At 29.6% G+C, this 22,443-nt stretch overlaps 3 protein-coding genes across 4 annotated transcripts; all 3 read right to left on the bottom strand.

Moving 5' to 3' along the window:
- Positions 1–1,578: 1,578 nt before the first annotated feature.
- LOC112698316 (uncharacterized) lies at positions 1,579–3,609 on the bottom strand. 2 transcript variants are annotated; one of them, XM_025751615.2, is made up of 2 exons: positions 2,326–3,609; positions 1,579–1,840 (listed from the first exon to the last, which is right to left on the bottom strand). In XM_025751615.2, exon 1 carries the CDS (start codon positions 3,460–3,462, stop codon positions 2,371–2,373), a length of 1,092 nt encoding a protein of 363 aa, XP_025607400.1. In that variant the 5' UTR covers positions 3,463–3,609; the 3' UTR covers positions 1,579–1,840; positions 2,326–2,370. The 2 variants fall into 2 exon arrangements, with proteins under 2 accessions (XP_025607400.1, XP_025607401.1); XM_025751616.2 differs by having other exon boundaries at positions 1,579–1,837.
- A 7,885-nt stretch (positions 3,610–11,494) lies between these two features.
- Positions 11,495–14,701, bottom strand: LOC112697621 (putative pentatricopeptide repeat-containing protein At1g77010, mitochondrial). Its single transcript, XM_025750865.3, has 2 exons — positions 14,236–14,701; positions 11,495–13,770 (listed from the first exon to the last, which is right to left on the bottom strand). The coding sequence occupies exon 2, from the start codon at positions 13,751–13,753 to the stop codon at positions 11,708–11,710; it is 2,046 nt and encodes a 681-aa protein (XP_025606650.1). The 5' UTR covers positions 13,754–13,770; positions 14,236–14,701; the 3' UTR covers positions 11,495–11,707.
- A 131-nt stretch (positions 14,702–14,832) lies between these two features.
- LOC112697620 (uncharacterized) lies at positions 14,833–19,874 on the bottom strand. Its single transcript, XM_025750864.3, has 9 exons — positions 19,247–19,874; positions 18,165–18,368; positions 17,856–17,913; positions 17,572–17,634; positions 17,175–17,250; positions 16,742–16,857; positions 15,846–15,935; positions 15,627–15,758; positions 14,833–15,178 (listed from the first exon to the last, which is right to left on the bottom strand). The coding sequence occupies exons 1-9, from the start codon at positions 19,627–19,629 to the stop codon at positions 15,044–15,046; spliced, it is 1,257 nt and encodes a 418-aa protein (XP_025606649.1). The 5' UTR covers positions 19,630–19,874; the 3' UTR covers positions 14,833–15,043.
- Positions 19,875–22,443: the final 2,569 nt, after the last annotated feature.

The raw sequence follows: 22,443 nt of genomic DNA, 5'->3' as shown, positions 1-22,443 counted from the left end.
TTTACAATTCTTAAACTTTATAATTTAAATATAAAAATTATCCAATAATTATAAAATTAGATAAAAAATTTTATTTAATTATCAAAATTTGATTTAGCTAGTTTTAATAAAATAGTTTTTGAAATTAAAATCTTTAATGAATAAATAAATTGAAATTAACTCATAATAAAATTTTTGGGTATTACACCAACTTTCCTCCACCGTTTCTCCTTGAACTGTCATCAATCAAGGTGGTACAACTTCTCAATTCATATCCTAAATGACCACAGTTGTGCAGAATATCCTATATGCCCATACTTTAGGTTAATCTCGATAGTTCTACTATTTGGCCATGCAATCTTCATGGTCTTCCTCAGTTTTTGGGTGACATCAAGGTTGATCTGAACTTTCACAATCCTTGATTCCCTCTTTTTCATCGCAAACACCCCGGCATCTAGTACCACCAATTTTCCTTTCTATTTCAGTTGTTTTTGCAGTACTCTGGGAGACCCAAAGTTAAACCCATATCGGGACAAAGGAAAATTCTTCAGTAGCAATGCTCATCTCTTTATTCTATTTTCGTATGTTGACAATATAATTCTTGAGGAGCTATGGAATCTCCTTCTCCACAGAATCAGGTCTTGTTCTCTATCAAAGAAAAAATAAAGTGTTGTCTCCATGATTAGTAACGTGAGAACATAGCAGGTTTAATTGTACCAATAGAGAATGATTTATCTGCCACAATGCGACCCATAAGCCTCTTCCTACATATCTCCAATCTTTCATGAATATCACTATCATAAAAAAAACCACCACTCTGTTCTTCTTCCGCTTCTCGCGATCATCCCCTCCTCCACCATTCCCCGATCTCCTTCCTTCCATTACTCACAATCACACCGATCCAAGTGAATAAAACACACGGAGGTGCAAAATTTGGATTTTTCACTCAACCCCTAGAAGCACCAAAACTCTAGCAGAGCAAACCTTTTCTTCAAATGTAAGTAAAAAAAATTCTAGCAAGAATGACTCAAAATTAATCTTAAATAGATAATAATGTATCTGATATTATTATTTTATGATTCTACTGTATGTCATTTTACATTTATATTAACTTTATTTGTTTGCATTATATGTTTTTAGTAATAAATAAATATAAATTTATTCATGGTTACAATTTCTTACATTTTCATCAATAAAGTAAGTTAGAAAACAAAAAGTGTTATCAAAGGTTAACACATCCATGATATTAAAATAAAAAATATTATCTTTATAGAAATCTGTCAATAATATTATTTAATTTGCATATTTATATGGGGACTCCTCAAGAGTTGCTAATATTATTTAATATTATCAATAATCACATGTAACTTTGGCAAAAATTGTTGAATTTTATTTATATGGGATTCACTAGCAAAATTTTATGGTCGTCCTTGATCCTCTTTAAAATTGATTACCAATTGTTGAGCCATAATAATTAATATTCTAACTAGTAGTGAATCTATAAATATGTATTAAACATTGATAAACTTAAGAATACTAAAGAATAAGAATGTTTTCATAGCCTAATTAAAGGTGCTGTAAATTAGAGTTTGGATAAGAGACAACTTAAATCATGCATCTACCACTAATAATTTTATAGCACATTTAAAGAAACTTAAACAATAAGTATCAGAGTTTAATTCATTACAAAGAGCTCATAATTCACACTTTATACATTTATTGTTTCGGAATTAAAAAGCATGAACTTTAGTTAAATTTAGTTATTTCATGAATGTTTGTACATTTCTTATCCACGTCCTACTGTTCATTCGCATTGTCTTGTTCAGAAATGTGCATGCATATCCATTCTTGTTTCGCTCTGCTGAAAGATGTTGTAAGAATTCATTAAATTCTTATATTATAAAAATAGAAGACAATATTATTATACATCATAAATTAATGTAATAATATAAATTTATATTATAGTAGATGTTACTATTTTAAAAATTAATTTTTTTTTGTTAAAATACACAACTTTCAGTACACCCTAAATATGAGGAAATTCACAAAGATGGTCAAGAGAGTACCTATGAGTACAAAAGTAAAAAAACATAAAAAGTTTAAAACAATGCATAATGCCCATGCACTATATTCTACGGAAATAATAGAACATCAAGTTGAATTAGGTGCATAATGCATCAAATAATGGTATAAATTTGAACAATTAGAGAGAAGCTACACTCTTATAATTTAAATTTAACTTACAATTAAGTTAATATTTAATATATTAAATTGAATTAACAATTAGGTATATCATACACAAGTAATCTAATTCCATACTTTTGAATAAGTTAATTATTGGATTACCTTAATGTATGATACACTAAATTGAACCGGGTGCATCCAAAATGATCAAGAATTTTGTTCTTCCCATGCACCATTATTTTCCATGTTCTTCAAGAATTCGAGCCACGAAATTGACGTGATTAAATCCACAGCGTCATCCCATTCTTTTTGATATTGTTCCCCAACTAGTCTGATCTCTTCCATAGCTTCGTCATCCATAGCTGTATGCAAAGCTCCACCACCAATTTGGGTTTTAGCCGTGACTCCAACACTCGCTGCCATTGAATTAGAAGAAAATCTACTACCAACTTCGAATTTAGTCATGGGTTCAACAACCATTGAATTAGAAAAAACATCGTAATCCTCTTTTACAACTAAAGGAACGTCTTGATCAACCATAGCAGAAAGTGGCATAGAAGATGATGATGATGATGAAGATGAATAATTAAACAAAGGTGAATTTACTGAAATATTGTTATCAAGAAAAAGGATATCATCCGAATAGTTGAAATCATGAAAATTTTGGTTTAATCCTAAAGTATGATCTGGAATGGCATAACTAAAATTTTCAACCATAGAAGGTAGTGCAGGAGGAGAATGAGAATGATGAAGAGGAGGAGAAATTGGAGAATGAAGAGGAACAGTACAGGAATTTGGAACTAAGGGGAGAAGAGGAGGAGAAGAAGAAATTGATGAATAAAAAGGAAAGGTACATGAATTTGGAACTAAGGGAAGAAGACGAGGAGAAGGAGAACTTGTAGAATGAAAAAAATTAACATGAGATAATAAGGTACTTGAATTTAATATCATCTGCTTAAATTCTTCTTGTTGTTGCTCATAACCTGTTTTATTAAATGATTTTGATTCTGATCTTTGTTGCTGTTGTTGTTGTTGCTGCTTTTGTTGTTTGGAGACTTCTTTAGTAGCAGCTTTATGTAATTTCAAGGCAATAGCAATCTCTTTTCTTGCCTGAGCTAGATTCAGAAACTTTTCTTGATAAGGCTTAGTTGTGGGAAGCCTTCTTCTTCTCCTCCGAAGAGGTTTTATGTAGTGTTGTTGCGCAGCAAGACCTCTATCATGGTTATTATTTCTCATAATATAGCTGCTTGTGAAAACAGTATTCATTTCGTTAAAAACAAAGTTGTTATTATTCATCATGATAATTGTATCGGTTGGTTTTGAGGTGATGGTTAGTTGTCTAGTAAGACTTCTGATGTAATCTTATACTACTTTGGTTCTATCGTTACACAGAGTTATATCGATTCTGGTGTGAAAGGAAATTCAAATAGGTAATGATAAGTTGGTACTTGGTACAATCAAAGGTTTTAATACTGAGTGTATAATGCAGAGGCAGATATATACTGCCAATGAGCGAGCAAAAAATATTTGTTGTTTATAGATACTAACTAATATTATCTAAGAATAAAAATGAAAATATAGCATTAGAGAGAAAAATATGACAAAATTTAACATTAATATTGGTAACGAATTAGTGACAAATGTTTTAATTTCTGGTGAGAATATTTTAATAATTATAAAAAAGTGCATCTATATCTGATCTACAAAATTTAATTTTTATTTTTTTTAATTTTTTATTATACACCTACAAATAAAATCACTAGAAACATCCGTCTAAAGTCATCAAATTCTAAAAATAGAATGATGTTTTCAACAAAAATATCAAAATAAAAATATATTTATTTTTTATCAAATTAATACTGAAATTTAGAACATACACTCTTTTTTAGATAAATGCGGAGTACTTACTATGAATACCACAATAGCATCTTAAAAAGTTATTACAGTAAGGAAAAGTATAGGGTACCAATATATTATCTGCCAACTTCTGCCAACTCTTATTTATATTTGTATTTCATGAAAGTGTGTTCGTAGATGTGTCTAATAATTAATATATTTTAAATACATATATAAAGAGACACATCCAGAAAATATATCTATAAAGACACTTCTATTAAACACAGTTATAAAAAAGACATTTTTATTAGACACATCCATGAATACACTTTCATAAAACACAATTATATAAGAGTTGGCAGAAGTTGGCAGATATGATGTTGGTAACGTAGCAGAACCGTTACAGTAAAAAGTGTGTCAATTTAATAGAGTCTTGCTAACTATTGTCTTATTTCTATATTTAAATAAAAAATTTATTAAATTTTAATTTCTCCCTAGTAATTAAGGATTATGTATTCTGTATTATTATTTGAATTTGCAGAGTTATTTTGCATCAAAATTAAGGAGTAGCATATTTTACATGATGTATCAATAAATAAAAAAATATTTGATAACAAAAAATTTTATTATAAAATACAATACTTTCATCAATTATTTAATATTTTTTAATATTCTAATGATAAAAAATATTAAACAATGGATGAAAGTAATTTTATTGTATTATGAATTTTTTTATTAAGATTATATATTTTATTATGAAAATTTTTTATGACTAATATTCTTATATTAAGATTTCAATAATGATAAAATACAACAATTAAGTTTTAAACATATTTAGATATATCTTTTAAGAAAAGCACTTTTAATAAAAAATAAATTATTTACTTTTTTTAAGTTAACAATATCTTACTTTAAAAAAAAAAGAAATAAAAGATGTTTTAAATATTTGAAATTTTTTTAAAAAAATTTTTATCTAAATATGAAATAGTTTTTGTCCATTAAAATTCTTTTAAAAAAATATATAAATAAATAATTTTTTTTTTTCAAAAATCAATCCAAACCTATGAAGTACTGACACTTCGCTAAGTTGTCGTGTTTGCTTGTCGGACACATTTCGAACACGACACTCATAAACACTCGTCCGACACACATGTTTACCGTGTCCAACCATGTCATAATAAAAGATAAGAAATTCTTCGTCGGACACGCTTGGACACACCTAATTACCATCACATTTCAGCGTGTTCAACTTTATTCTTAACATGTATATTGTTGAAATAAATTAAGAAATAATATATAGTATTATTTATTAAAATAAAACAATATTTTAAATACTTTATATAATTAAAATAAAATATTAAAATCATTAAAAATTTAATTTATATTTTAATATTAATAAAATATCAAAATATTATTATTATTTTTTTAAAAATACTTCACATTATATATATATACGTGTCCCTGTGTCCTATAAAAATTTGAAATTCGTATATTGATGTGTTCCGTATTGTCTCGTATCAATATCCGTGCATTATAAATCCAAACTGAGCCTTAATCACTAAAAAAATATAATGATTTTCAAAAATCAATTCAAATTGATTCTTAGTCATTTAAGAAAATACGTTGTGTCACCATAATATTGAGTAAATAATTTAAAAAGAGTGAAAATTGGATAATAATTTTTTTTAAAACAAATGACATATTAAAGAAAAAAAAACCAAAACAAGAAATGCAAAATAATTAGCTGCAGAGAAGAAACTGTGTATAACTGATTTGCTTATTTTTTTTCAGTAGTAGTACTAGTGAAATGAAATTACAATTTTATTTTTTACTTATTTTGTTAGTGCAACTTGCAAAATATATATGTTTTTTTCTTTAATTTTGTAATATACTTGCAAAATTAGCTAATAATACAGAAAAACGTAGATCTTCTGGTCTTTACACAAATTAAAAAAGAATTATATTTTATCTAAATTAAAAAGACACTAATGCCAACATTTTTTGGTATCATATTTATAATACATTTGTTAAAAATTAAAATTTTTACCAATAATAGTTGCATTTGTTTATAAAAACAGGTATAAGATATGAATATAAAAAGACAAACTTGTATTTAAAAATAAAATATAAATAAAAATATTGTATCTTGTATTTTATATTTTTTCTGTTAAAAAAGACACAAAATTATTAGACGAAGTCACAACTAATTTTATTATTATTATTATTAAATTTTTATAATAATATTTTTTATCATTTTATTTTTTATTCTAAATTTTATGTAAAAATAAATAGAAGTAAATTAAAATTTTTTATTTTTTATTGTATTTTTTATTTAGTTTATTATTAAACAGAATATAAAAATATTAACTTTTGTGTTAATGTTTTTACTGTCTTATTTTTTAGTAAAAATCAAAGGCCGCCTAAAGAATATCTATCCTAACTCATAGCAAGAGTAGTGAATACTGAGTAGTCAAAATCTAATATAAAGACAAAAATAAATATTACAAGATCCAATTTGGGCACAACATACACAGGGCTTTTAATAATGTTTGGACTTCAGGGCTTTTAATAATGTTGGACTTTTGCTTGTTTTAGTGAATTAATTTGTCTCGATTTTATGACTTCACTTTAAATGGAGGTGATTCCCCTTCTGTGCAAATTGTGGTCTCTTTTGATCTCAGTTGTCACCTAGCTTCTCACTATGAGAAAGTCAATGCCTCATTATTGGGATAAGATGATATCTTCTACTCAAGAAGAAAATCATTTTCCGCTCATTCATTCCAATAAAACATAAGTGTTTTTTTTTTTCACTCATTAATCTCTATCACATTAGTTACAATACAGAAAGTTTCTTCCATCACCTATTTGTATGATAGATTGATAGTCAATCAAATTACATTCAGCATGTTGATTTTACGGTCTAATAATTTATCTCTTTGTATATTTATTTTTTTTATTTTTATATTATTTTTTAATTTGATAAATTAAATACTAATTTATAATAAATCAATGTTTTACTAAAAATTTATCATATATAAGATAAAACTTAAACTTTTAATATTTATTTAAATTAATAAATAAGCTGATTAGTCGACAAATTAAATTGATTTTTTTGCATATTTATTTGAGGAGAATAAACTTTGCTGTTTCTAATTGATAATGCCATTTATAAATTGATATATATATATATATATATATTATTTTTGATATATATTATAGTTATATCAAAATTTTATCAAATCATAGTGACGTGATCAATTTTAAAATAACATTACCTTTTTTCTTTAGATTCTAATGTTGTGTTTGACTGTTGTTCTTATTTTTACAAAACTAGAATGGAATGAGTAGTTTACTATGACAATGTGATAGTTAAGTAAATTAACACTTGCAAAACTACGTATATAAGATTAAGAATAAAGTACTACAATAGTTATATACAATAAAGTAAATTATCATTTCTGTCGAAAATTGAAAAGGTTAATACATTTATTCATAGAAAAAGAAAATTATTTGTATCTATGAAATATAAGTTTCAGGCAATAAAATTATTCAAATTCTAAAAAATTATTTAAAAATCTTAAATTACCCATATCTTCACCATTAATACCATTATTCCCCTCTCTCTTCGCATTTTTTTTTATTTCCACCCTTATTCACAATAGATTTTTGGATTACACTTTCTCTTCCACCTCCCAAGACCTCCAATACCCTCCCATTCTTGGTGTATTTCGCCAAGAAGCAAATCCTATCTCTACCTCCAAAAAAGATTACTAGCGAATTTCCTGTAGGATACAATGAAGAACACTTGATTTGTTTATGCACTCATATAATCAAGTCTTACACTAAATGATAATTTACAGAATAATATTCTTCATTATTTCTTTTGCGCGTAAAGAAAGTGTTGAAATGGATGGATCAGCAATAATGAAATGAGGGAAATTTATAGATATGGAGTACATGCAACATGCAGCTACGTACTCAATAGACACAACTTTTCAAATAGTTATAACCTTTCATCAGACATAACTTTTCAAATAGTTGCAACCTTTTAAAAGGCATAACTTTTGAATAAGGCACAACTCTATGAAGAGATATAACTCTTCAAAATAGCTTTTCACATATTTTGAAAATGGTAGAAACTCAGGTGCAGTCTACTTTAGATGATTTGACTGATTTGACTAAATGTTCATCTAATAGCTTTCAGCTATCAACTTTATGTGAAATCGACTGCACCTGAGTTTTCACCTTTGAAAATATATCTCACAATCCCTAAAGCACTGTCACGTGACCTCCATCAGACTTCAATTCACCAACCATCAGCACCGTCGCACAATTTTCATCAACCACAATGAGCAGACGTTGCAGAGCGCGAGGACGCAGTCTCCGATGAGGATTAGACTCCATTGCTTTGCAAGAAGATTGGAGGAGAATTTCATGTGGTTGCTGTCGCCGGAAAACCAGAAAATGGAGAGTTTGCTGAGGACCATCGCCAATGACTTCAACGCCTAGTTTTGCAATGTTACCCGTCAAACTCTTCATCTCTTCTCTCATTTTCTATTACCCCTTCATCATTGTTGCTGGTGCTGTTGTTGTTGGAGAAGGTAGAAAGGAGCAGAGATGAAATGGTGGACTTTCAACTTGCGGATTGAATTTGTTGCGTTGGATCTATTTCTTTTGCGATGATGTGGTTGCGTTGGCTCAGTTGGTTTCTAGTTATTCTCTATTTGATGTGTTCGGTTACTGTTGTTGTTGGTGTCTCTGTTGTAACAACACGTATGTTTCAGAGAGAGAATAATGTGATGATGATACAGACGATGATAAGGGTAATTTGGAATCTTCAGGTAATTTTTTAGTGTTTGGGTAATTTTGTTGTACAAAATTCATATTTTATGAGTACTAATAATAATTTCCTTCTTCTATAGGTAGATGTTTCAACGTTTTCAACTCTCGTGGATAAAAATAATAGTTTACTCTGTATGATAACTTAAAGAACTCCGCTAGGGAGACAATGAAGAATCTTTAGCAGATTTAGCCTAATACATATAAAAAAATAAAAAACACTCCACAAATTACCTAAATAAAAATTTCACTTAATTATTCCAAAAAAATAACCATCCCAAATCCTAATTTACCAAAATCTTTCACTCCAATATCTTCTTATTTTCCAACCGGCTGCCACCCCACCTTCATCAATAATCATCCCACTTCACCGTCGTTGTTTGGCTTGCCACACTCGCCACTGGCGTCGCTCACCCAGGGACGGACAGAAGGGTGGACGAGTGGAGGCCTCGGCCCCCAACTTTTTTTAAAAAAATTAATAGTAATAAGTTATTATGTATAATTTAATTTAAAAAAATATTTAGTATTTAGTCTAGTATAAATAAAAGTCTAGTCTAATTTAAATATTAATAATTTTTAATATCTAAAAACTAAGTAACAATATTAAAAAATATATTATGACTAATATTGTTTAATTAAATAAAAAATTTTAAATCTCATAAATTAATTCTTTTTCTTTTTGTGACTATCTTTTTTTTTTCATTTGGTATTAATTCTCTCTATCTCAACTGCTACAATTAAGAGATCTTTTTTAACTATGAATATTGTGAAAAGTAACTTAGAAACAAAATAAAAGATGAATTTCTTACTAATTGTCTTTTAATTATATTGAAAAAAATTGTTGAAAAATTTGACACAAATTCTATTATTGATGAATTTTATGATACGAAGAATCGACCACTTCGTTAGTAAAAAGTATACACATATTTTTTGTACTTTAAAATATATTCTCTATCGGTATATTTTTGTAATACATCTTATATTATATCATTTTTGTTTACATAATTTTTAATATTATATGTGTTATTGGCCCCCATGATATCATTTCTGGATCCGTCCCTGCGCTCACCCCTAGTGAAAATAACTATCCACTTGAGGATAAAAATAAATCATCCACATACCTAATAAATCATCCACATACCTAATAACTATCCACTTGAGGATAAAACATATTTTAATTATATATATTATATAACTAAATCCAATTCAATCAAAATAATCACTCACATAAGAATTAAAATAACCATCCGCATCCACATACTTATTAAAATGATCATCTTAAACTGGCCATTGAAGTAGCTTCATTGAAAGGTCGTGTTAAAAACAACGCAATGACTAACTCTGCTGCTCCTTCTTCAATGGTTTGACAACTAATCGGATGCCGGCCAAAAATCAATGTTTTGTCGTCCAGTGCCTTAGCCAGGCGGGGAGATTTACCTTTGTTATGGAGGGATAGCGATTTCGGGTGGTGTCAGCACGAGGCTGCGGTGATATAACGGGGATGCAACAGCACGAAGTGAGACCGAAAAATAATGACGGCACATTTTAGACATGTATGGGAGATTATTGTGAGATTAGCAATAAGCCAATAATAGTACATAATATGAATGCATTTAAATGCTAATCTTAATTTTTAAAATTTTAAAATTTGAAATTAAATCATTAATTAATAAATTAATTTTTAATTTTATTTTTATTTTTTTTAATTCATTATACACATTATATATTAAAATGATTCACTCCCAATACTTTTTCTAACTTAAAACACTTACAGGCCCGAGGGATATATAATAGGCTTTCGCCACACATATCTCATCTTATGTAATTTGACCCATATAAAATTGTGGTAGTGTGATAATTGCTTTTGGGTCTAACATCTCAATTTAGTGTGTTAGTTTTTATTTGTTGCACATCAAAAAAGATAAACACGATATAATCAATATCATTTAATCGTTTTTTGTGGTACTGGTTTGTAAATAATTAATTTACCGATAATTTAACCTTTAAAAGGTCAATAATTCAATAAGCTGGTCGCTACAAAATTATCATGCTAAGAAATTAGTCTCTATCGTTATTAATACTAAGTAAATGATAAATTATTTGATATAATAATTAATATATAACAGAAGGCCAGAAGCCATCATTAAGATGCATTATATTTAACTAATAAAATATATGTAAGATATATCGATGAATTATATCTCAAATGATATAGTCTCTTCATATTCATCTAAGAGGTTGCGACTTCGAGTTTTCCAATATTTGATAAAATAAATAAATAAATAAATAAATATGTGAGATATATTTGCTAGCATTTTAGGGGGATTATTGATTTGACAATTTTTATTTTCACTAAAAACAGAAAATAAACTTGAAAATATGTTTGGTGGTATATTAATGAAAATATTTTTACAAAATAAACACACATGTAATTACGTTTTGAGAATTTTCATAAAAATAATGCAGCATAATATATATAAACTCTTTCGGTTTTCTCTTACGGTATCAAAATATTCAATGTCAATTATTATTCATAATTTTAACCTATATTATTGCTATTATTAATTTTTTTTATCTTTTTTATCCAAATTTTAATTAATTTATCTAAATAGAAATATCATTGTATATAAATATCAAAGTTTATCGAGCAACAAAATTTGTCTTTCTAAAAATTTAATGGAATTTATTTGTATAAATTGTATTCTTGCAATCTTAGCCTTGTGCATATTATAGTGTGACAAATGGGTAACATTTTTATATGCCCTCAAGACAGCAACCTTTTCACTGCAGCTACGTACTTTACATGGATCCTGTTTACAAATTCTATTCTTCTAATAAAACTATAAATTGTAGTAAGAGAGTTTCTCATTCAACAATCTGCCCAACTGCAACCGGGAGTTTTTTGAACATGCATCTCTCTCATCAATTCTCTTACTTGTCCTGATCCTTCCCAGTCCTCAGAAGTTGCAAGTATGTTGGATAATTGTATGTAAGCACTTGAATTCTCAGGATCAAACTGAATAATTCGCTCTGCGGCCTTCTTGCCAAGATTCTTGTTTCCATGGGATATGCAACCTCTAAGCACTGACAACCACATGTTTGCATCAGCCTGGAAAGGGATTTCTTCAATTATATCCATTGCTTCTGCGAAACAACCGGCACGAGCGAAAAGGTCTACCATGCAAGAGTAATGTTCAATTCCTGGACTTATGTTATAGTTATGCTTCATAGCATGGAACAGATTCCTTCCTTCTTCAACCAAACCACAGTGATCACAGGCTGAAAGAACCCCAGTAAAAGTAACGGCAGAAGGCCTCACACTGGCATACCCCATTTCGGTAAAGAGGGTCAGTGCCTCAGTTCCATATCCATTTGTGGCATATCCTATCAACATTGTGTTCCATGAAACTTCATCAGTTTTGATCATGCCATCAAAAACTTTACGTCCTAACTCAACAAATCCACACTTACAATAAAAGTCAACGAGGGAGGTTGAAATGATCTGGTTGGATTCAAGCCCAATGGTGATGACTTTAGCAAATACCTGCTCCCCAAGTTCAAGTGATGATTTACTGGCACAGGCACTGAGAACACTGGAAAAGCTAAACTCGTCCATTTTTAAGTCGAGCTTGTTCATCTGACAAAAGATATCCAACGCTTCGCCTGGACATGCATTCTGAGTGAGTCCAACTAAGATTGAATTCCAAGAAATCAATGTCTTACTAGGCATATTGTTAAAAATACTTTTAGCATCTTCAATTCTTCCACAGTTTGAATATAAAGTGATCATAGTATTAAGCATGATTGTATCATAAGCTTTTAGCTCACTAAACAACTTGCAAGCATCATAAGGGCTTTGACACTTGGAATATGCATCAAGCAAAGCACTAGCCACTACAATATCATCAATCACCCCAAATTTACAACCATGAGCATGCATTTGCTTAACAAGCTCAATCATAAGTAAGGTGCTGGTAGCACTCAAAATGTTTGCAAGTGTGGAGATGTCGGCTCTGACTCCATTCCTGCGCATTTTATTGAAGAGAGCCAGTGCTTCCAATTCCTCACTGTTGGATACATAACCTGAAATAACTGAATTCCACAGAACACTACATGGTCCAACAACCCCATCAAAAACCCTCCTTGCCTCTCTCATTCTGCCAGCATTTGCGTAACCAGATACCAAAGCACACACTGAGAACTCATCCACATCCTTAACAATACCCACAATTCGAGAAGCACTATCCAAATCACCACACTTCCCATAAAAATTAACCAGTGAGCTGCACATCACCTTGTCAAGCTCCACACCATCAACCAAAACTCGAGCATGCACCTGCTTCCCACAATTCAGCGCCACCAACTCGGCACACGCACCAAGGACAGTTGCCAACACAAAAGAATCCCTGTGCACAACCTCCAAAGGATCCAAATTCATATCCCTGAATAACAACAATGCCTTCCCCGGATAACCATTTCGAGAATAACCATGAATCATGGAATTCCACACGAGCTCACTCCTCTGGGGCATGGCACTGAACAAGGAGTGAGCCACATCAAGGTCCCCGGCTTTTGCAAACGTGGAAACTAGCATGGTCCAGGAATAATGATTCTTGTGAGGCATGGTAAAGAACAAGTTCAAGGACGTGTCCCTTTGGCCAGAGTTGATGTAAGCCTGCATGAGTGTACTCCATGAGAAGGCATTTGTTTGAGGCATTTCGTCGAACAAGCGGCGTGCCTCATTGATGGAGCCCAATCTGGAATACAGTTGGAGGAGGCGATTGGCGACAGTTATGGAGGAGCTGAGGATGCCAGCTTTGAGGAATACGAGGTGGAGTTGTCTACCTTGGTGGATGTTGATGTGGATGTTGCCGGAGTGAAGCGTCCGGACCAAGGCATGCAAATCCATACCCATAATACTTTGCACTGCACCTATAAAGTGAATTCATAGTGTCCTCAACATTTGCTTTATATCAAACTAATGCATTAATCCACTTTTTTGTAAAGTAAATATAAATAATAAATTTGAGATTAGTCAAGATAGTAAGTATATTACATTAAAAGTAAAACCGCTCATAGAAATTAATGGATTTGTTTGAGATTTGGTTGAAAAGAGGCTTATGCTGTTAAAAAATTGACAGGTACTATTTATACTATTGCTACATTATCTTAATGGCAAAATTAACAATTTCTTATTCACCCGTCTTTGTTCCATATTGTTACACCAATAAGGGTTATAGAAGACACATAATAATAGAGTTTAGTAATTAAATATCATATTTAAAATAAACATTGACTCTCATATTATAACTAATTTATTTAAAAAATAAAAAAGTAATAACACTTAAATTTAATTAAAAAGATTGTTGCTATAATTGATGATTATACGATGCTTACACTTTAGGGTCTTCCATGCAGGTTTTGCTTTGAAGTTTTGTTTGAGTCCTGTAATTGCATACAAACTTGGATGAAAAAGGATGCAAAAGTAATTAAAGAAAGGCACGCCTTAAACCTTTTCCTTAATTCTAAATCGTGGATTCCAGTCTTATTTCTAATTTAACTATTTTATATAAATAAATATTTGTTTTTTTGTATAATTTGTTTGAATAGTTAAATTTTTGACACTTGATAGTGAATATAAAAATTTCGCTTTAGATGCGTATTAATGATTAATTCTAAAATATGAATTTAATTAGTATAACATTTTAAAAGTTGGTTGCGACAAGAAAACACATTTATTCATTGGTATTTTTTCTGTTAAAATTAGTTTTGATTTTGCTTGTGAAAATAATATCAATCGAAAGAACATTTTTTACTACAAATATAATAAAAAGTCAACTTCATAATCAGATGGAAGATGAGTGGCTAAATGGTTCTTTTTGCTTCCATAACAAATTTTCTTGGTCCGTGGATGCTATTCAAACAAGATTATTTCTCATAAAAAAATCATCTGGTTATGGACCGTTCCCAATCATGCTCATAAGAAGTTAAGACTTATTCCAAACCCTTAGAATGCATTGAGCAAGATCATGCATAACTTTGATAGAAAATCACCAACTTGAAAATGTGCATCAATTCTAATAAATGACAAACTACTAGAGAGTGTAGAGGTTTCAGCAATAATCATCTTTAAACATAAAGACCAATTATTAATTAATTATATGTAATTATGCATCCAATTAATGCAAGTCTCCCCTTTTGCACTTCAATTCTCAAATCTTCTGAACCAGCTGCTAATGGTTCTTGCAAGGGTTCTAGTATCTTTCAAAGTCAGTGATATAAACATTTGTCCAACAGCATCTGCTGGAGTATACAGTTCACCAACTTCCCATCTCGGTTCCTGATCGACGAGACCGGCCGGCAATGGAAAAAAAACAAAGCAAGTAAATACATTAAGTCAACTAAAAATGAAAAAGCAAGGTGATATTCACCTTCTACATTCCAGAAAGTTATAAATCTTCATGCTTCAATATCTTATTTTTAGTACATGTGCCATAAGAAAAACTAAAATGTTCTTTCTTGATAGAAAAGAATCTTGAAATTTTCTTGGAAAGTTATTCGGATAAAAATAGGGTGGAGATTTTTACCCAAACTAAACATACCCTTAGAAGTGTTAACCACACAATCTGCTAGTTGTGCAAGAATGATAACTACAAATATAAAATCTAACAACTTGAAGAGTAAATATCAATTTGTATGAGAATGAAGTCAACCACCATGATAACTCAGTTGCAAATCCTGCCGAAGAGTATGGCGACGAAGAAGGATGCCAAAGAGTTTTATTTTACCTGAATGCATGGTGTGACGTGGTTACCATTCAATTGTACTTTCTCTAGTGTTCCACCGAAAGAATCGACGCGAGGCTTTAACGTTTCTTCAAGAATATCTGTCTCATCAATTGTGTCAAGATTGAACTTAACCTACAGAATCATATAAACACACATCAGAGATACCATCCAACATTTCAACACAAGTTCTAAGAAAAAAAAAGAGAGCATCATACAAACCAGCAATGTGTGCTCAACATTATAGGAACTTTTAAAGCAATCACGGTTTTCAGATGGTGTCGGTTTGAACTCCGATACTCCTTCGGTAACCTGACAAAAATACATGCACACATAAACACATTGGCATACGCAAACATCTGATGCTTCAGCATACTATCAACATTTCAGCTATTCTATCATAGTACCACATCAGCTTTTTTCTTTCGGTCTCTTTTTAACTCAAACTTATTGAAATTTCTATTCTTATATGTATAAATTAAACATCCATGACCTTGAATATAGCTTGCACCTTTTTAACCTTTAATCACTTACATTAAATTTATAAAGTGAATGTATTCCTTTTGCCAACTTTATTTCTCAACACAACTACTCTTTTACTCGCTTATACATTTATAGCACAAGATTTTATGACTTGAGTTGCATCATATACTCATCATCAATAGATAATATGATTCATTATGACAGAATGACAGGAGCCTTTATTCATTGGGTTATAGTCTTTGCTATTTTTCTCGTGCATTGCGCAGGTCTAAACCTAGTTAAGGTGTAAAATGATGAAATGAAGAAGTTTTAAGCATCAGTCGCATTCGACTTGCAAGACAAAAGGATTCACCCATGTTCAAGTTTACTTCTAAATTGCAGTTAATCATTATAGACCAATCAACAAAGATTCTCCCGAAAACTAAAGGAATCATAGGCATTTACTAGAAGCAAATGTAACTAGACAAGAAATGATTCACGCAAATGGTAGGTACATAAACCACAAATGTACAAACGAAATCAACAATTAAGCTCAATCTCTGAAGCTTTACCTTCTTGTATTGAAATAAATTATAAAAAAAGAAGAAGCTAAAAGCGCACAGCATAAACAAAAAAAATCAAAACATAAAACATACCTCATTCATTACTGATGGCAATTGATCAATAAATTTAGTTAAGGAATTAAGAACATCCTGCTCACTTTCCGGTAAAATTGATCGGACAGCATCCAAAATGACCTTCCATGCATCTCCTACAAATGGGTTCCAGTTGAGAAACATAATCATCATATTTACATAAATTCTTATTTCTCACAGTTAATCTAAAAAAATGAAATTGCAGCCATTGATTTCAAGAGCAGAAGTAGACCATTAGTGAACCAGTGACGATCGAGAGTTTTGGTGCAGGATTTATATGTAGAACAAAGTCACTATGTCATATTTAAACATAATTTGTGATGTATTTTGCTTGATCTTAGATCTGTGATGAGTAAGATATAGTAGTCTTAGTCTGCACCGAAACTACACAAAATTCAAAGAAAAAATCAGCAAAAGTAAGGTAAGTAGATACCTGATGCATTTCTAGCAATTGAATAACCTGGAGTTGCTTCCACAACTGGCATCATCTGGCTGACTGCAGGTCCCAACTGCAGAACACCAAAATATTTTAGAGCACAAACAAGATCAACCCAAAACCTTGATTAGTTTGTGTAAATCATCCAGCTAAAATTCAAAATATAAAGAAATTATGTCCAAAGTCCAAACAGTGAATGTTGCTTAAGAAAGCATAGTCATCTGTAAAATGAGCAGTTTTTATAACAACGATCCTTCGCGCTGTTTTAAATCTGCATTTTTATACTAAAAGTTCTATTTTGGCTAAGAAATCGATCATCCTATTGAAGTAGATTATGAAGATAAATAGTATCATTAGAAGAATAGGATTCAACAAGTATTATTAGTGTTCATACCTGCTCAAAGTAAGGAACTGCCACTGTTGCTGGCTTGTTGTTGTATGAGATTATGATATTAGCCTTCCAAAAGAGTATATACCTTTTCGTCACACTCCTTGAGTTACAAATTTTATTGAGGTAAATAAAACCTCATAATCTGCATTATGCTTGCACAAACTAGCATATACTTATGAAGATGGAATTAACATCTACTTTTTGGTTAAAACTTTAAATTTCAAAATCAGTTTCTGCATAAATAAACACAAACTTATTCTGCCAGTGAAATGAAAGATATGCCAGACCTTTGGTATTTTCTCGGAAAAATAGCTTCCTGTAAGAAGTTGAAGAAGCGCACCATTGCTACAAATTCAAGAAACAATAGACACATTACTCCGATGCCATACTCTAGTAAGGCTAAAGCCTTGTTTGGTAACTATCTAAAGACAGAAATATAAAGACATTGGGATTTGGGAGATACAAACGTGTTTAGGAAAGGAGACAAGAAGCAGAAACAGACAAAACATTTCTATTCTAAGACAAAAATTCCATACTTTTTGTCTCGAGGCAGTTATCAAACACAAGCCAATGGATGTATTCAACAATCCACTTACCTATGGCCAACGGAGAAAAGTGGAAGGTCTTGAACCTGAGCAGGCGACAAATTCGCTTGAGATAAACCAGATGATAGGAGTGTATCCAAACAAGTGTTGAACCTCTCATACACTAGTTTGGCAGCTTGAGAATGGTCAAATGTCACATAGTAAGGCACCACCACCACAAGAAAACCTTCTCTTGCCAAAAACTCTATTAGGTACCTGCAATTTCCGAACAGAAAAGAACTAAATTCATGACAATGCCCTCGACATCGCTACCATGAAAATAGCAGCTACTGATGATAAAGAATCAAACTTTCAACTGAAAAACCAAAAGGGTATAATGAGAAGTGATCATATGAAACTTCAGAAGAAAATTCATCACAACCTGAATATTACCTACCTATGCATGATGAAGAATAAAAATTCAACGAAAACCATCAAGCCTTTATACCTCTAACATGGTAATTAGCAACTATTACTGAAAAAGAATGAAAATTTGCAATTTTGCATTGAAAAATCAAAAGAATATAACATGAAATACTCATATGTAACTTCAGCAGAAAATTCAACACACCCTAAATACCACTAACATGAAAATTAGTATCTATAAATGAAAAATAGTCAAAATTTGCACTGAGAAACAGAGTAAACATGAAATATGCATAATCACATATTTAGCTTCAGAAGAAAAATCCATCACAACCTCAATAACGCAAAATCAGAATTGACTGAAAAACCAACAGGGCATAACATGAAATAATCGTATGTAACTTTCAGCAGAAAATTCATCACATCCTGAACACCGCTAGCAATGGAACTTAGCAGCTACTGGTGAAAAAATAAATAAAAATCTGCACATAATTCATCACACTCAACCACTACCACCTAAATTAGCAGCTATCAAATGTTAAAAAACCAAACTTTGCACTGAACAACCAAAAGGGAATAACATGAAATTATCCATATGTAAATTTCCCAGGAAAAATTCAGCACAACCTCAATATAACCAACACGAGAATATCAGCTATAATTCTATCTATCAATGATAAAGAAACAAAATTTGCAAGAAAAATCAAAAGGGTATAACGCAATCTTACCCATATGTAACTTCAGGAATAGCACCAATGAAAGCACCCCCCAAAAACTTGATTATAGCTCTAGGCTTGGAACGATATGGGGTAGGTGCTACCACTAGACATGAATCTAGCTTAGTGAAATTCTTGCTATTGAATCCGATAGTTGTGGTGGTGGTGGTGCTTCCAACATAAGCATCAGAAACCATCCTTGTAGGACCAACCACCATTTTAGAACTTCTCTGTGTTGGAAAGTGTAAGCATTTTTGGAATGAACCATGTGTGTGTTTGAATCCACGAAAATCAGAGAGGGTCTTAGTATTCTTCAAAGAAGAAGAAGAAGAGTACATGCATTTGAAACCTGAGCCTAAGATGGAGGAGCATGAGTTTGCCATTTCCATTGCCATTGCCGGGAACAGAAAATACCAGAGTATGCAGATTGCAGAGTGTGGTTTCTTTTCTTTTAAATATTAAATATTTAAATCAACTTAATATATATAGCCCATTTGTTCATATATATAGCCCAGGGATAATAAGCTAATAATAGTTTATTAGAGATGACTAATTTGTAGATTAAAGCAGTTAGATTTTTTTAAAACTGTTAGAATAGCTAATAAAGTGGAGATATTTTTGACCACTTAACAAGTTTGTTAGAAATTAATTAATTTTCTCGGCTATATATATTAGTTTGGTAACCACATTTTTTTAGGTTATAGCGAAATTTTCTTGAAATTAGTTTCTCAGTATAATCTGTAACAAAAGGTAGCGAAATACGTGTATTTAGAATTTGCGTTTCTCAATCTTATATTTACGTAAAGATTTTTTAATTTATTTTATTTATGTGAATTGTTCAATTTTTTATTATATAATATTTTTTTTATAGAATTTTTTTAGGATAAAAAACAGAAATAAGCTAAGAGAGAAAATAATTTACGTGAATCAGTTAAAATAAAAACTGCTTCATGAATCCACCAATAGTTCGAACCAGCTTGGTTCGAATTACACACAGTAATTCATGGTATAATTCGAATTATGCTGTTAAAAAATTAATAATTTATTAAAAAAATTTATTAAAAATTTTATTAAAAAAAATTAATAATTTAAAAATTAAAAAATATATTTTTTATTTCATACGTTAAAAAAAAGCTAACAAAATATTTAATTACGAGACTTCTTTAAAATATTAATGAGCTATCAATTCGAATTCCATATAATACTTTTCTGTCCATTTTTAATAGCTCATGAACATTTTTTAATAAATTTTTTTAATAATTTTTTTTTAAATTATACTAAAAAAATATTTTATGCTATGAAAAATAATTTAAAAAAATGGCTTAAAAAATGTTAAGAGTACTATAAAAATTTATAATGTTATAATAACTTAGGTAAATATATGCATGTACTCAAATTTTAAATAAAATATTCTACATAGTCAATAATAATTTAGAAATGAAAGAAAATATTTTATTTCATATAAAATAATTAAAAAATATATTTTATTCTATACAAAATAATTTTAAAAAATGACTTAAAAGATGTTATGAGTACTATAAAAATTTATAATATTCTAGTGATTTAGGTAAATACATGATAAAAGTATTTTTCTTTAATTTCTAAATTATTAGTGACTATGTAGAGTATTTCTTTAATGTCCTACGTTATTAGGACATTACAAATTTTTATAGTACTTCTAATATTTTTTAAGCCATTTTGTAAATTATTTTGCATAGAATAAGATATTTTTTGTGGTATAATTTAAATAAATTTATTAAAAAATATTCATGAACTATCAAGAATGGGCAGAAGAGTATTGTATAGAATTCCAATTGCTCACCATATAATTTGAATCAGTGATTCGAACTTTTCCATGTGTAATTCGAATCATATAATATCTCACCATATAATTTAAATAATTTTATTAAAAAATTATCATGAATATTTTTTAATAAATTTATTTAAATTATACCATAAAAAATATTTTATTCTATGCAAAATAATTAAAAAAATGGTTTAAAAGATGTTAGAAGTACTATAAAAATTTGTAATGTCCTAATGACTTGGGACATTAAAGAAATACTCCACATAGTCACTAATAATTTAGAAATTAAAGAAAAAATATTTTTATCATGTATTTACCTAAATCACTAGAATATTACAAACTTTTATAGTACTCATAACATCTTTTAAGCCGTTTTTTAAAATTATTTTGTATAGAATAAAATATATTTTTTAATTTTTAAATTATTATTTTTTTAATAAATTATTAATTTTTTAACAGCATAATTCGAATTATACCATGTAATTCGAACCAAGCTGGTTCGAATTAGTATGTGCGTGTGTTTGTGTGATTGGTTCGAATTAATGTGTGCGTGTGTTTGTGTATAATTCGAACAAAGCTGGTTCGAATTATGTAAAAATGGAGTTCGAATCAAGCTGGTTCGAACTACATATAAATATGCATTGATAAATTCATAAAGCAGTTTTCGTTTTAGCTGATTCACGTAAATTATTTTTTCTCTTTGGCTTATTTCTATTTTTTTGTCCTTTTTTTAATTCCAAGACTTTCTGAAATCATATTCATATACCCAACCAGCAACCACCATTCCAATACTGTGGGAAAGTGTATGCATTTTTTGAGTAAATAATAAACCATTTGTAATAAATAATAATACGAAAATAACAAAACTTTCATCAAACGCTCTTAAGTCTATTTTAAAAAATAATAATAAATTATGAAAGTAAATCAGTGCTAACATATATTAATAAGAATTTAATTTTGATATACTAACTATTATATAATTATATTCGTTTTTTATAATTATTTTTATTAATGTAATATTACATAATTAAATACATATATAAAGTTAATATTTATATTATATTAAAATTAAATTCATATTAATAATTATAATAAACTTTTTTTTCCCTGAAAAAACTTATTCAATTAATTTTGCATATATAAAATGAATGCGGGTAATAATTGGCACATATATATGTTGAAGATTTTGCCACGATTTGGAGGTCTCACCCTGTTATTGGGTGGAAGTTGCTGGGCCCAATTTCTAACCACATTGACTTGACTAGTTGACTTCATATCATCATTCATGACCAATTCATTTTAGGGCTCATGACTAAGACAAAAATAAAAATTAAAAACTAAGGAATTAGCTAAAATAAGGGTATATCTTAATAATATTGTTGGTAAAAATTTTATTTTTTTA

Source organism: Arachis hypogaea, chromosome 16 (assembly GCF_003086295.3).
Source record: "Arachis hypogaea cultivar Tifrunner chromosome 16, arahy.Tifrunner.gnm2.J5K5, whole genome shotgun sequence".
In the NCBI taxonomy this organism is placed as follows: Eukaryota; Viridiplantae; Streptophyta; class Magnoliopsida; order Fabales; family Fabaceae; genus Arachis; species Arachis hypogaea.
Note: the sequence above shows the minus strand (reverse complement) of the source record. Positions and strands in the feature narration are given on the sequence as shown.

Coding starts and splice junctions, on each gene's coding strand:
- LOC112697620 (XM_025750864.3), bottom strand. CDS start 19,629: ATGGCAATGGAAATGGCAAACTCATGCTCCTCCATCTTAGGCTCAGGT. Junction 15,759..15,845: donor ATGTTGAGCACACATTGCTG/GTTTGTATGATG, acceptor ATGATTCTGTAG/GTTAAGTTCAATCTTGACAC. Junction 15,179..15,626: donor ACGTCACACCATGCATTCAG/GTAAAATAAAAC, acceptor CTCGTCGATCAG/GAACCGAGATGGGAAGTTGG.
- LOC112697621 (XM_025750865.3), bottom strand. CDS start 13,753: ATGGGTATGGATTTGCATGCCTTGGTCCGGACGCTTCACTCCGGCAAC.
- LOC112698316 (XM_025751615.2), bottom strand. CDS start 3,462: ATGATGAATAATAACAACTTTGTTTTTAACGAAATGAATACTGTTTTC.